This window comes from Alexandromys fortis, unplaced genomic scaffold (genome assembly GCF_014885135.2).
Source record: "Alexandromys fortis isolate MF-2015 unplaced genomic scaffold, M_Fortis_MF-2015_v1.1 scaffold_179, whole genome shotgun sequence".
NCBI classification, from domain to species: Eukaryota; Metazoa; Chordata; class Mammalia; order Rodentia; family Cricetidae; genus Alexandromys; species Alexandromys fortis.
In genome coordinates this window covers 3,460,884-3,474,328 of record NW_026068062.1, presented here as the reverse complement: position 1 = coordinate 3,474,328, position 13,445 = coordinate 3,460,884, and the positions used below count along the sequence as shown (strand labels likewise).

The following is a 13,445-nucleotide window of genomic DNA, read 5'->3' as shown; positions in this document are numbered from 1 at the left end:
AGAAGTACCTTCAACGTCTTCCTGAACACCAACAGTGCCACTGTTTCTAGGGTTGGATCACCTGAAAGATGACGACAGTAGACATCCTGATACAGCTGGACACAGCTGGAAAGGGCTTCACCTGCCCATGGCTTTAGGCAACTAATAGAGCTTCTAGCCGCAGGTTTCAAGAAGGTCTCTGTTTAGGGCTCTGTGGATTCCATATATTTTGGGCTCATTCTTACCTGAATTATTATGATCTATAATAAGCAAACCTTCAGTGTACTCTGGGCACAGTGGTACTTGCTGACACTTGTTGAATGAGTCAGGATGGAGACTGGAGGTATCTGGTGACCTGCTGCTGGGTCCCATTCTGGGAGACATCTGCTGTTCTTTTCTTTCCTTCCCCTCTCTTATTTTAATCATGAGGATGTCTGTTTTCCTTTCATCTGGAGGAAAGGGCTGGGCAGATGTGTGAAACGGCGGCATTAGCTTGGGAACAGAGACCCAAGCTGTGCACACTCTCTCCATCCATTCTAGTCCGTGTCTTGGCACAGCCTGTTATCTTAGCTCCAGCCGTCTGTCTCGTCTCTCCATTCTAGCCAAGCTGGGTTCCCTATTCCCACCAAAATACCTGGGGCACTATACATCTTCAGCTTGCAAATGTCTGTTTCTCAGTTCTCTCACATCTCCAGCTCACTGAGACGTCTTCCCGAATGATCTAGAGAGAGGCGCACTCCAGAAGGCAGCTCTGTCATCTCCATGCTGGTGGCAAGTGCCCCCTTGTTCTTCATCATGCCGCACACGGGTCCTGTAGAACAGCCCTCTCTTTGCTAACTCTTAGCTATAGAAGCTGTAACTGCAACTTTGAAGCTCTGAAACTATTAGAGGCACTGGACAGAAGACGCTACCTTCTGTTTCCCTTACCTGGGGTCTCTGGATTTCAGCACAGCTCGCGTGTTACTCTGAGAGTCTTCATTGCTTCAACAGATGCCTTGCTGGTCCCATCCATTCTCTACTCCCCTCCCACTGGTTCCTTCAAATATGTTCCTCTGCGGATTTCTTTCCATGTAATCATTTTAGATAAAACTATCCACCGGCTTCAAAGTCTTTTAAGTCCACCTTGAGAAGATGAGGGAGTCTGTAGTAGAAGGCCAGCACTTCCAAAGCACAATGCTGTTGAAAAGTAAGAACTCTGAATCACATTCCTGGTAAGCAGTGACACTTATACGTGACCTGATTTTAGAAAACTTGTATGAAAGACTCATGGGATTTTGGCTGCACCGGGGCCTGGTGGCTGGCTACACCAGGGCTGTGCCAACAGTTCACATGAAATAAAAATGTGGAGAGCACGTGAATTGTCATTGCCCTGTCTTGGCTGCATCATGCATCTATTTCCATTAGAGATATTAAGAGTGGAATGACATTTCTTCTCATCAGGCTGTGGTTAAATGGTTTGTGGGATTCAAAGACGCAGCTGGGTGAAGAAACAGAACACAAGAGTAATCACTACCACAGAACTTTCCAAGATGTTGACGAGAGATGTAAATGCCATATTTCAGACATGGAACACAAGTGGCTAGGAATTCCCAGCTAAGTGGTGATGTGGGATTCCCCTATGTATGTATGCTGTGAATATCATTGGTTAATAAAGGAACTGGGCTTATAGCAGAGCTATCGGGGAACAGAGCTAGGCAGGGAAAACTAAACTAAACTAAGCTGGGAGGAAGGAGGCGGAGTCAGACAGAAGCTGTGTAGCCCCGCCAGACACAGACTCAGATGCTGGTAAGCCACAGCCTTGTGGCAATACACAGATTACTAGAAATGGGTTAAATTAAGATGCAAGAGTTAGCCATTAAGAAGCTAGAGCTAATGGGCCATGCAGAGATTTAATTAGCTAGTTTCTGAGTGGTTATTTCGGAGCTGAGCAGCCGGGAACCGACAAGCAGGCTCCTCCAGCAAAATGGTAGAGACATGGTTTTAGTACCCAAAGAAGAAACACACTTCTAAAGAGAATGAGAGGGCTTCCAAGCTGGCTTAGGTTAAAACTGCTGCAAACGACCAAAGGACAGCTACCCTTGCTCAACAGCTGCTCTAATTCATCCCACCTCCTCTTTCAAACTACGATGTTCTGGGTGGCAGAAATTACTCTGTTTCTTCTTTTAAAATATTACCAAATTGCTTAAAATTTGGGATTTTAAGTATTTACAGGAATTTAAGCTACAGACTTCAGGATTTTTTTTTTTTAAAAAGTTAAAATGTATACTTTTATCTTTCAAAGTTTCATATATTTATTCAACGTGTATTGATTATATTATTATATGTTATTGATTATTATACCTTTACCTCCTTCAGCTCCCCCTACTGCTGTCTCAGCCGTCTTCTTCATAACTTCATGTCTATTTTACTGCTACTAACAACTCACGGAGTACAATTATTGCTGTCCATACGCTCACTGGTGTTTGACCATTTACTGGGTCATGAGCAACCTTCCGGTAGCCACTTGTCTGAATGAGAGTGACTGTCCCTCCCTGGCAGCTATTAACCGCCTCGTTCCTTCCAAAGGGGCGGCCCCCAAGGCTCCTTCCCCGTCCGTGCTGAAGTTTGGCTGGCAGATAATCACAGTCACCCTGTCATGTCGAGTCCAGACAGACTTTAGGATTCCTCCACAAAGCCGCTGCTTTGTCCTGCTCCCAGCATGGCTGAAGCCGCCTGTTACACAACATGATTAAACAGTGTTGGGAAACAGATGTGGTGAAACCCGGACTTGGCATTCTGACGGCTGAGCTCTGACTTGCAGGCACCCTTTCCAGACATCGGCATAATTAGGGAAGGGCAGACGGTAGAGGACCCGGGGGCTCAAGTCGCCTCCTATGGCCATGTTTTTAACTACTCGTTAAGTACTTATTTTAACTACTTAAAGAGAACAAAGTGGATTACACATCATCTAGCTTGTGTTCCCAGATCAACATGTGATTCCCCCTCCCCTTTTTATCAAACAATAGCAAAGAACTGTGACCCAGGGTAATATCAGATGCCAAGATTTTTATATCTAAGTCTTCAGCAAGGAAAGACTTTCATTTGTGGTAATATTTAGCTTTGAGAGGGTAGGAGTTTAGGTTTGAACTTGAGACATGTATGTACATCTTTCTTTAGATGTACCAGACTCGTGGGGAAGGAGTTTGCTCAGTACCCCAGCTTTTGCTCAGTAGCAGCAGGTTATAGTTGCTGCAGCCAGAGCTGCGTTTCTCAAACTGTGCTTCTTTAAGTTCTAGAACACTTTTCTTCCCTAAAGATGGATTGATTTGAACTGCACTGTTGTGATTTTATTACTTATTCCTACGGAGATGATGCATAGAACCTCCTGGGTGACTCTAGAAAAAGATCTCTGGGTTTGGGAGGACAAATACTACATAGCTTCTCTCCTCTAGAAAAGATGACTCAAAAAGGAAATGGAGAGACTATTGACAAGTGGGAAGTGAAAATAAGGAAGACAAAAGGAAGGTACAGTCAGGTGGGGGTGGGGTTAAGGAAGGAAGCAACTGGGCCCAGTGCAGGGTGGGATATAAGAGCATCAGTGTTTCCCCTGAAGCAGTGTTTAGAACAAGGCAGACCTGGGAAAGGGATGCTGGGTGTACACTGAAGTTCTTGGAGAATATTGAGCAGATTTCCGTGAAGGATCTTTTTAATTAATAATTATTATCATATACACACATGTGTATATATGTGTGATATGTGTATATATGTGTGTATATATATACATATACATATATATGTGTGTGTGTGTGTGTGATATGTGCATCTCTTTCTCTCTGTGTTTTTCCATCTGTGAGCTTGCAGACATCCCACAGCGCCCCAGTGGAAAGCAGAGAACGGCTTGCAGAAGTTGGTTGTCTTCTTCCACAGTGGGTTCCAGCGATCGAACGCGGGTCATAGGGCTTGCTCAGTGAGCATTTCTAAGTGCATGCAGCACCGCCTTACCAGCTCTGGGAATACTTTTCTTTCAAAGTGTATGGCTGCATCTACTGTTGGCTACGCAGGGCAGGGGTTACCGGCTCCTTGCACGGGAGCCTCCTGAGGGCACAGCGGAGTGGGATGGATATACTGGAGGCCAAGGTTCTGAGCAAGGTGTTCTGCGAGCCCATACTTCTCCCGTGAGTGGTAGGTAGCTTGGATTTGGGCTGCGCAGTAACAAATGCGTCAGGATCTGACATTCCCACTGCATTCACCGAGGGGAGATGCCAGTTGCTGTCCCTGTGAAGGATGCCGCCATACACCCGCTGGACCAGTGGAAACCTTAGGTATCCATACCTTGCTCTTCCCATGGTCCCCAGAGAGGGGCTATTGGGAGGCCCTGAGGGAGCAAAGTGAAGCTCTGGAGAAATATTACTAATCTTCATAGTTTCCATGTGAGCCCACACCTCAGTTCCCCCCTTGTGAATTATGGGAGCTGGATTTCTGTGGAGGAAGGCCACTTTCTCCTCTAACACTGGCACATAGGACACACCAGGCAGCTTACAGAGATGTTGAGAAGTCCCCCGGACCATCTCCACACACCCAGCAAAGTTACTGATTAATTAAACCCAGTAAAACAGTTTGATTTGTAAATCCCCCTTTCTTATTCCCTGATTCTCATCCCTTGGGAATTACATGGCCTTGCTAGAGAACCATCTTTGAATATCTCAAGGTCCCATTCTGGACGTAAGCAGTTTCTCTACACTTTGAGGCCTCCAAAGATGAGGCTGCCCGTCAAGAACATCGTGGGTCCCAGCATCAGGTGGCCATACTGCCTGCCCAGGCAGGACAGGTAGAGATGGTGAGCATGCCTGTGTGCCTGTGTAGAGAGAAGAGCAGCAAGGCATGCTGGTTAGTGTTCTCCTTGGCTTCATACACCTCACTGAGCAGATCCAGCAGGCGGACTATTCAGTGGTCTCTGAAAGGAGACCCTTCCTGTGCCATGCTGGTGTTCTATCAGGCAGGGAAAGCCAAGCCGTACGTTCTGATGAAAATATTTTCTGATGATGTGGAACAAACATTCTGTTTCTCATCATCCCTCAGAACTGAGCTGCACTTGAAATCAGGTTAACAAGAGCTAAATGTAATCATCGTGTGACCGGATTGGGTGCTCGCATCCTGGGGTATCGGGTACTCTACTTTCTGTTGCTTCTTCTCCGTTTTGTCTCCTTATTTCCTTAGGGGCTGCAAAGCTGTGGGAGGCAGCAAAATATTGAAATGTGGTAAATCTGGTCAGAGAAAAATACGACTAAAACACTTTCCTTTCTTTCATTTCTACAACCCCATATTAAGTGTAGGTTATTTTGGTTTACAAAGTACAAAAGCCAGCTCTTAGAAGGAAAGAGGCAGGCAGAATTATTGCTTTGCAGGTGACAGGGATTTCTCTACTTTATAACATATAAAGGTCCTTATATATAATATACTTATATGTATTTATTATACTTATATTATAATAAATAAGTATATTTATTATACTTATATATTATAATAATATTCATTTATTTATTATGCTTATTTATTATAATAAATACATATTATGAAAATATATGTCATAATCATTTATTCCCACCTGCACAGTTATGCTGAGCTTTCATGAAATTGTCTGAGAGGGCATGCCATTGGTCCCCAGGACACACAGAGGGCTCTGCTGCACTCAATGCTTCTGCCCTCACCACTGGCCAACTGTATGGGTCTGGAGACCAGAGGGGCCAGGAAAATGTGTCACTCTGAGAAACTTTGGACTCCCTGGTGAAGGAGACTGAGTATACAGTTTCTGTTGGTAACTGTAAAAAATAACAGTTTCTCTGGTAAGTCTCAGCCCAGCATTGTAAGCTAGGATCTCATCCTTCTAAGCAATCAAGCCATAGACACAACTGTAGATAGCATGGAAACCCTACCCTCCAGTTGGTAGGCTCTACCCTTCACAAGACACCAGGACCATTTTATGGTTTCCTTACTTGCACATTTATCCTGACATTTATCAACTGCCAGGATTCTGAGCTGGTCTCTCACCTTCTCTCCTATTCCCTGAGCCCCAATCTATCCATGCCACAGCAGCTACAGTGTCCTGCCAAACCCCGTGAGATTGGGTCACCCCGTGGAATAAAGCAAACGCTCTCCAGGGGCCCATGGGACCCGGTGTGGTCAACTCCATCCTCCCTCTGGCTTCTCTACTCCAGCCACTCTAGGCTCCTTGGTGCTCCTTGAGCCACAGGCTGGTTTTGTGTCTAAGAACCTCACCTTTCTTCCTCTGCTGTAAACCAACGTCACCACCCTCTGATAAACCTCACAAGTGCTTGACACATGGCAAATACTTTAATGAATATCCCTTTTCTTTTCCCAGACAGGGTTTCACTGTGTAGTCCTGGCTGTCCTGGAACTCTGCAGACCAGGCTGGCCTCAAACTCAGAGATCCACCTGCTTCTGCCTTCCAAGAGCTGAGGTTAAAGGCATACACCACCACCTCCCAGCTAATGAGTAACTTTTTAAGATGAAATGAAGATCTTTTGAGAGTAAAACTCTGTGATGTACTAAGGACCTAAGCTGGCTTAGGAAATGAACTACAGTGGGAAGGAATTTGCAGGGCCCCTAAGCCGGCCCATCTCTGTAAGGTCACCCTGACATCTGAAAAGTACATACATTTGAAATGCTCTGTTTGTCATCTAAAATAATATACAGCATGAACATTCTAAACATAAGCACATAAGGGTCATGCATCTTTAAATCTTTTTATTGATTATTTATAATTATCAGCAAATAGTCATATATTAGCATGTCCAGAATAAAAGCAGATCATAGCAGTTTGGAAACAGAGAGTGAAAATTGGTCAGTAAACCAGACAAATAAGAGCCATTCAACAAGATGCTCAAAATTTTATCTTATTTGCAACAGACACAATAAAGTAATAGACACAAATAAAGTAAAAATAATTGTAATATATAATAAAAACGTAAAACCAAATACAAATATAGCAAGAAGCTAATATACATGAGAAACATTTTTACATAACTATAAATGTGATTCTTGGCATTGAGTTTCGCCTATTTCCACAAGTTTGTTTTGGTGTGGTGGTTGATTTCTAAATCTCTGGATATAGGCAAGCATAAAACCGCTTATTGTTTAGCCCTGGAATGGCCCTGTAATGCAGAATTTTAAAAAGTAAGGATTTTTGGAAGGGGTCCAAACTACAAACAAAGCATCAAGACCCTATACAAAGTAAAATCTGTTTTTCCCAATTGACTGCAATTATTTTGGCTCTCAGAAACTGAAGTCTTTTAAAAACATTTATTTTATGTTTTGAGTGTTTTGCCTGTATGTATGTGTATCATGTGTGTGACTGGTGCCTGGGAGGTTGAAGAAGACGTCAGAACCCCTTGAACCTGAGTACAGGTGGTTGTGAGCAGCTCTATGGTGCTGGGGGATAAACTTGAATCCTTGACAAGAGGAGCAACTGCTCTTAACTGCTGAGTCATCTCCAGCCCCCAGAACTGAGATCTTTAATATCAACCAAGATCTTCATTGCTTTCTCTGGTAATCTGAGAAAGATTATACACAGATTTTTGGTGTGTGTGTGTGTTTCATTAGAACAATTGTAAGACAGAAATGTACCATAATGAAAATAGACTCATAGAGAGTCATGTTAGCACAGCAAACCCTGTACATATGAAGCACTAGTGTTTGGGCTGTGGCTCAGTTGGTAGAGAGCTTGCCTCACGCGCACAAACCCTGGATTCAGTCTCCAGCATGGCGTAAGCTGAGCAAGCTATAATCTAGCAGCCTGGAAGCAGAGGTGGGAAGAGCAGCAGTTGAAAGCCTATCCACCTACACAGTGAGTTCAAGGCCAACCTGGGCTACGTGATGCCCGTCTAAGAAGAGAGCAGAAAGGAATATTACGCTGTCAGTTCTAAGTAGTCCAGATTAGTAGAGTGGAGGAAGAGGTTTATAAAGATTCCGTGAAGAACTGGAAAGCCCTGTACGTTGCTTCAGCGTAGACTCATTATCTAACTAGTTTGCTGAGTTGAGCAATACGATGTCTTCCTAGCCTAAGGTGTGATGACGGAGCAGCTCCAGGAAGCACCCGGGAAGCCTTGTCCAAGAATGACCACGTGTGGATGACTGTGCTGACCACACATGTATATTTCAGTACATCCACTCTCAAAACAAAATACATTTATACACAAGCAAAACAATGTCCTGGTCTTTACTGTGGTCAGCTGACTTTCCACAACATGGGCTTCATGAGAAAGAAGCATTTAAAATGGGCTTTGAATTAAATGTACTTTCTTCCTATGAAGATGATAAACTAGGAGCTAGAGATAGTTGTGAAATAGAAGCACTCATAGTAAGGCACAGAGCAAACTAAACTAGGCATAACTCTGGGAGCAGGAGCCACAGTCACATGGGAAGGAGGTTAGGACTTGCTTTGTCTAACACCAGTGTTTTGATGAATTGGTAGCAACAGCAAACCATATGTAAACAATCATGGGTCAACTTACACTTGATTCCCTGCTGGGTCTTTTATATGACAAAGGATTATTGTAGTAGGACATGCAGTGAAGAATTTTGACTTTAAAAGTATCTTTGGTATGTTATCAAATCCACTTAAAGTCTTACAGTTTTGAAAGAGAGGAATTCTCATTTGTGAGAAGCACTATTTTTACTTCTCACTCCTGTTCCTTTTAGTGTTAGAGGGCTGTTCATGGAGGACAAGCAGGGGATTCTGGACACTTGCTCCATCACCTACATAACCCTGAGCCTGAGCCACAGCCTACATGAGTTTGCTAAAGACCAGACTCAGCCTTCAGGGCAAGGCCATACCTCTGCAAACTGAGGGTAAGCTTTGAGATAACCCCCACCCCAGCCACTCATGACCAGCCACTGATGTGAGCTGAGTTAACTTTTAAATGATGGGATGTACCTGACTTCTTGGCTGTGCATTGTCCCACACCCTTCTGGCTAAGCAAACCTGGCAGTATCCGGAGACTGCAGAGCTTTGGTAAACACCATCGGAAAGTGCCAGATAGAAACAATGGGCTAAATACAAACACTAGTTTGACTGAAAAACCCTGTTAATGGAAACTGTAAAAGAAAAAAGCACTTTGTATCCGAGTTTTACCTCAGGATTGTAAAAATTCTTTTGTTCATGCCTAATGCTTGCTTCTTGCTATAAAAAGTGGAGTTTGGAAACTGCCCATGGCCAGTCTCAGAATCCCAGTCTGGCTGTGGTCATTGCTATTGCTGATACGCTTTTGTGCCCTGCAAAGATTTCCCCTTTTTCTTTTCCAGGAATAAAGTTTGCTCCTGGTTTAATAGACTTGGTGCTTTTCCTTCCACCCTTGTGCAACCCCCAGACCCAACACTACATTGGATAAGGTGGTACATGGGAGGCAGATGCAGGGAGATCTCTGTGAGTTTGAGGTCAGCCTGATCTTTATAGCAATTCCAGGCTAGCTGGGGCTACAGAGTGAAACTCCTTCTTTAAAATAATAATGTACATATAAGAAACTTCAGTAACTTGCAGCATTCTGTACAGAACAATTTACATGCCTTATAATACTGAAAGTTTGCAAACAACTTAAGTATTAATCAGTCAGGAGCTAGTTAAGCATGGCATATCCACATCCAATAAAACACTGTGCAAATACTGAGAAGAAAAGAGCCGAGCGAAGCAGCAAGTCCCAGGGCAGCACACACAGCCTGCGTCTCACCCACAGGCCCAGTCTGTAAGACTTCATTTGGGTACTGGGAGATCATCCCTGAAAGAGCAATTGTAGGTGGTTTTCACTTTTCAGAAATCTATTACTGTATGTGTATGGGTGTTTTGCCTGCATATAAGGCTGTGTTCCATGTACAAGCCTGTTATACACAGAGTCCAGAAGATGACATTATATATCCTGGAACTGGAGATATATATTGTTGTAAACCACCATGTTGGTCCTGGGAACTGAACCTGGGTCTTCTGGAAGAGGAATCAGTGCTCATAATTGCTAAGTCATCTCTCCAGTGACCAATTTTTTAAACCTTGTTTACTGAATTACTCCATGTTACTAAAAATTTTTTTATATAACTATGTATTAATTTTATAGTGGGGGGATAGTATTGTCCATTGATCACTACATAAACTACAATTTTCTCATCATGATATTCTTCCTAATAGAGTGATTTCATGTTAGCACGTTAGGCATTAAGCAATTCAAAATGAGAAAGTGACCATATTTCTAGGACCATGGGACCTAGAGTAGATTCTCTTACCTCTAAAAATGCAAAAAGCCATGTCCAAGGCACATACAATATTTTCCTCAGGCACATGAGAGTATTAAAATGAAGATGTTTAAAACTACATAAGATACCACATCATAATTTATATAAGAATAGACTTAGGCACCTTTTAGTTAATTCAAATCAGGTTGAAAATTCTATTAGCTCTAGAAAGAACTGGCATTTGGTACAGAAAAGCATCTTTCCAGCTGGCTCTTAAAGGGTCTGAACACATGCCAATGGTTTTATGTGAAGAGTGTCTGTGGGTACTTCAGTCATGTTTGTTCTCAGGACAGAGCAGATGGCAACAAGGGATAAAATGTCATTGCCAGATGTACAGTTTTGTGAATTTGGTGCCAGGGACCAGAATGAAAGTTAAATCTCAAGTTTGAGCATAGCTGGCATTGTCCTACTTCGTGAGTCAATTTCAATGTAATGGTTAGCTCTGGGATGTCACCTAAGGTCTGCTATTTCGGTCATGCTCAAGAAGAAGGGTATTTTAGTGGGGCCATAGTCTTACACATTCAGTCAGCTGCTGTGACCACAAGGCAAGCACTGGCTTCCTAGTCTGTGGGACCCAGAGCTAAAGAGAAGGGAGCCCGAGGGGTCCTTCATCAAAGCCATTCTTCTTTGGGTCCACACAGGGAAAACAGTCGCTTAGCCACAGAGGTGCTGTTCCTATTCCCTTGCTAATCTAAGTGCAGCTCTCTCTATTTAAGTAACATAAACAAGGGCACGCCCTGCAGTTACCTGGTGGGCAGTCTCTGTTCCACACTGTACTCTGTCTCAGGAATGCCAAAGAACTTCTTAGGTTTTGTTGTCTTAGGTACCTGTATCAAATTGAAGAATGGCATCTTGTTACAAATTAGCCAGATTACTAACAGTTTTGATTCTTAAGAGAGTTAGTCTCTCTTTTAAAATTCTTTGACAATTTCATACATATATATATAGTGAATTCTAGCCATTGTCATTCCCAGACCGTCCTCCAACCCTCCTCCCTCTTCCACCAAAACCCTTTAAAACAAGTCTTGCTCCTACTCTGATGCCTTGAAATTTCTGACCAACTGAGTTTAATGTTTGGTGACTTGTGTGAGCATGGTGGGAAGTCATTTGTTGAAGCATGGTCAACATGCCAGTGATTACACCATCTAAGCAAGCCTAAATAGCTCATATTCTCTCAGAGTGAGTGGGAACTCATGACCCCCTTTCCCCAACCCATGAAATGTTGGGGGTGGGGGCCCCAGTCTTCCTCAGGTCTTTCTTCTTGCAGGGAACCATAGCTACAGTGTTCATGGCTGCATGGGCTGTGTCTTGTCCAGAGACACTGTTTCATAGCATCCCCCATCCCACCCCACCCCATCCACCAGCTCTTACACTCTTTCTGTTCCCTTTCTACAATGTTCTGTGAACCGTGAATGTCCTTAGATGTCCTATTTGCTGTTGCTTGTTTTTTGTTTTTCGAGACAGAGTTTCTCTGTGTAGTCCTGGCTGTCCCAGAACTCGCTCTGTAGATCAGATTGGCCTCAAATGCACAGAGACCCTCCTGACTCTGCCTCCCAAGTACTGGGATTAAGAGTGGTGCCAACACGCCAGGCTGAGCATCCTTTTTAAGGATTGGAGCAGGGTTGACTTTCTTAATTGCCACATTTCTACATCGACTTGTGCAAGTTACTTACATTCTTATTCAAGGCTCTAAAAGTCTAGCCAGTGTATCATGAATTTTTTCCAGGCTGAAAGAAAAACAAACCTTTACCTGTTTCCTAGAAGAACCAGATTGCCTCTGATGAGCAGCATTAGAACGATGCTTTGTAGAAGACTGTGAAGACTCAAGGCTTAGTTTCCGTCTGTGCTTGTGGGATGCTTTGCTCTCTGTTAGGCCTTGATCGGCTGCTTCAGCTTCTTCAGTTCGATCTGCTAACTGCTGCAGTTGGAGTTGGGAGTCTTCCGTTTCTAAGTCTGATTCAAAAATGTGTGGCTGGCTTTTGAGTTTTAGTGACTCATGGCTTTTCCCCAAAATTTGTGTTATAAATCTGCTTGTTAAATTGCGTTTTCCACTGGTGTGGCTGTCAACAGCACTTTTTATCGCACTTAAACTACCTGACATTTGAGTCATGGCGTTGGTAGACAGTGGCCCACCTTCAGTGAGGTGCGCAGCCCGCTCCACCTCAGAAGAGGGACGTTTCCCCTCAGGCTCACAGAACTCAGCGCTTTTCCCTAGCAGAGGTCTGACGTTCTTCTGATTTAAATTCCTAGCCTGGACTTGAATGTTACTATCAGGTCTTTTTCTCGGAGCTGAACCTGAACTTGGTTTGCCCCCCTGGGTTAAGCTGGTTTTCTGCGCCGGCAGGGTAGGTTGTGCAATCGCGCTCTGTTTTCTCTTCGCGCTGCTCAGTGTTGAGATGTCTTTGTTCACTTGCTCAGATTTCCTTTTGAAAACTGGTATGAACGCTGGGGCCCTCTTACTTTGTGAGCAAAGATTATCGCCTTGAGTCTGAGTATTTTCACTGCTGGGTTTTGACTCCCCCACACGTAGGGGTGGCGCCGTGAGAGGCCAGGCGGGCTTTCTGTGCTGCAGAGACCCTGGCTGGAAGCGGCCCGCTGCAGACAAGCCTGCAAGCTGCGGGCTGACCAAAGGCTCCACCTTGTGGCTGGCTGCTGCTGGCTGTGGGATTAAAGGCAGAGCCCCTGTGGGCTTCAGCAGAGTGGCTTGAGTCAGAGCCACTCTGAAGTGACTTTTCGTAGTCAGATTGGGGGGTTTGACTTTGTTTTCCTGGAAGGATGGAGATTAGGGAAATGTAAAAATGTAATATTAATAATATAATTGAAACAAGAAAGAAAATACAAAGTATCAGAATACGAACACAAAGTAACACTAAAATGCATAGTACCATTGAAAAGGAAAATACAAACGAGCCTTCTGGTGTAATGTGTAGATTTCTCAGGCCACATTACAGCCCTATGTAAATCAACTGTAAGATCTAATGGAGGGGTGCATGCATTTGCCTGGGACCTCTAAGAGGGGTTTTGACTTCAGGGCAGGGTTGCATGTCTTAAGCCTGCCTGTGTTTGCACAACCAGTTTCTGGTGCCTGGCAGTAACTCGGCGAGACCTCAAAACGACTAGTTAGATACAGCAAAGAAATCCAAGTGTGTCCTAATCTTTAAAAACTCTGTCTGCATAGGAAGTCAAGTTGT

General features: G+C 43.9%; 1 protein-coding gene and 1 long non-coding RNA gene across 2 annotated transcripts in view; one reads left to right on the top strand and one right to left on the bottom strand.

Annotated features, from left to right (window-relative positions):
* LOC126487493 (uncharacterized) overlaps positions 1–13,445 on the top strand; it is a 36,585-nt gene that overhangs the window by 13,463 nt on the left and 9,677 nt on the right. The window lies entirely within an intron of this gene.
* CUNH18orf63 (chromosome unknown C18orf63 homolog) overlaps positions 6,709–13,445 on the bottom strand; it is a 31,236-nt gene continuing 24,499 nt past the window's right edge. Inside the window, exons 11-13 of the mRNA XM_050120270.1 lie at positions 12,005–13,021; positions 11,002–11,081; positions 6,709–9,749 (exon numbers count right to left, since the gene is read on the bottom strand). Of these exons, the coding sequence (XP_049976227.1) occupies positions 9,725–9,749; positions 11,002–11,081; positions 12,005–13,021 (1,122 nt within the window). The 3' untranslated portion in view covers positions 6,709–9,724. The remainder of the gene's footprint in view (positions 9,750–11,001; positions 11,082–12,004; positions 13,022–13,445) is intronic.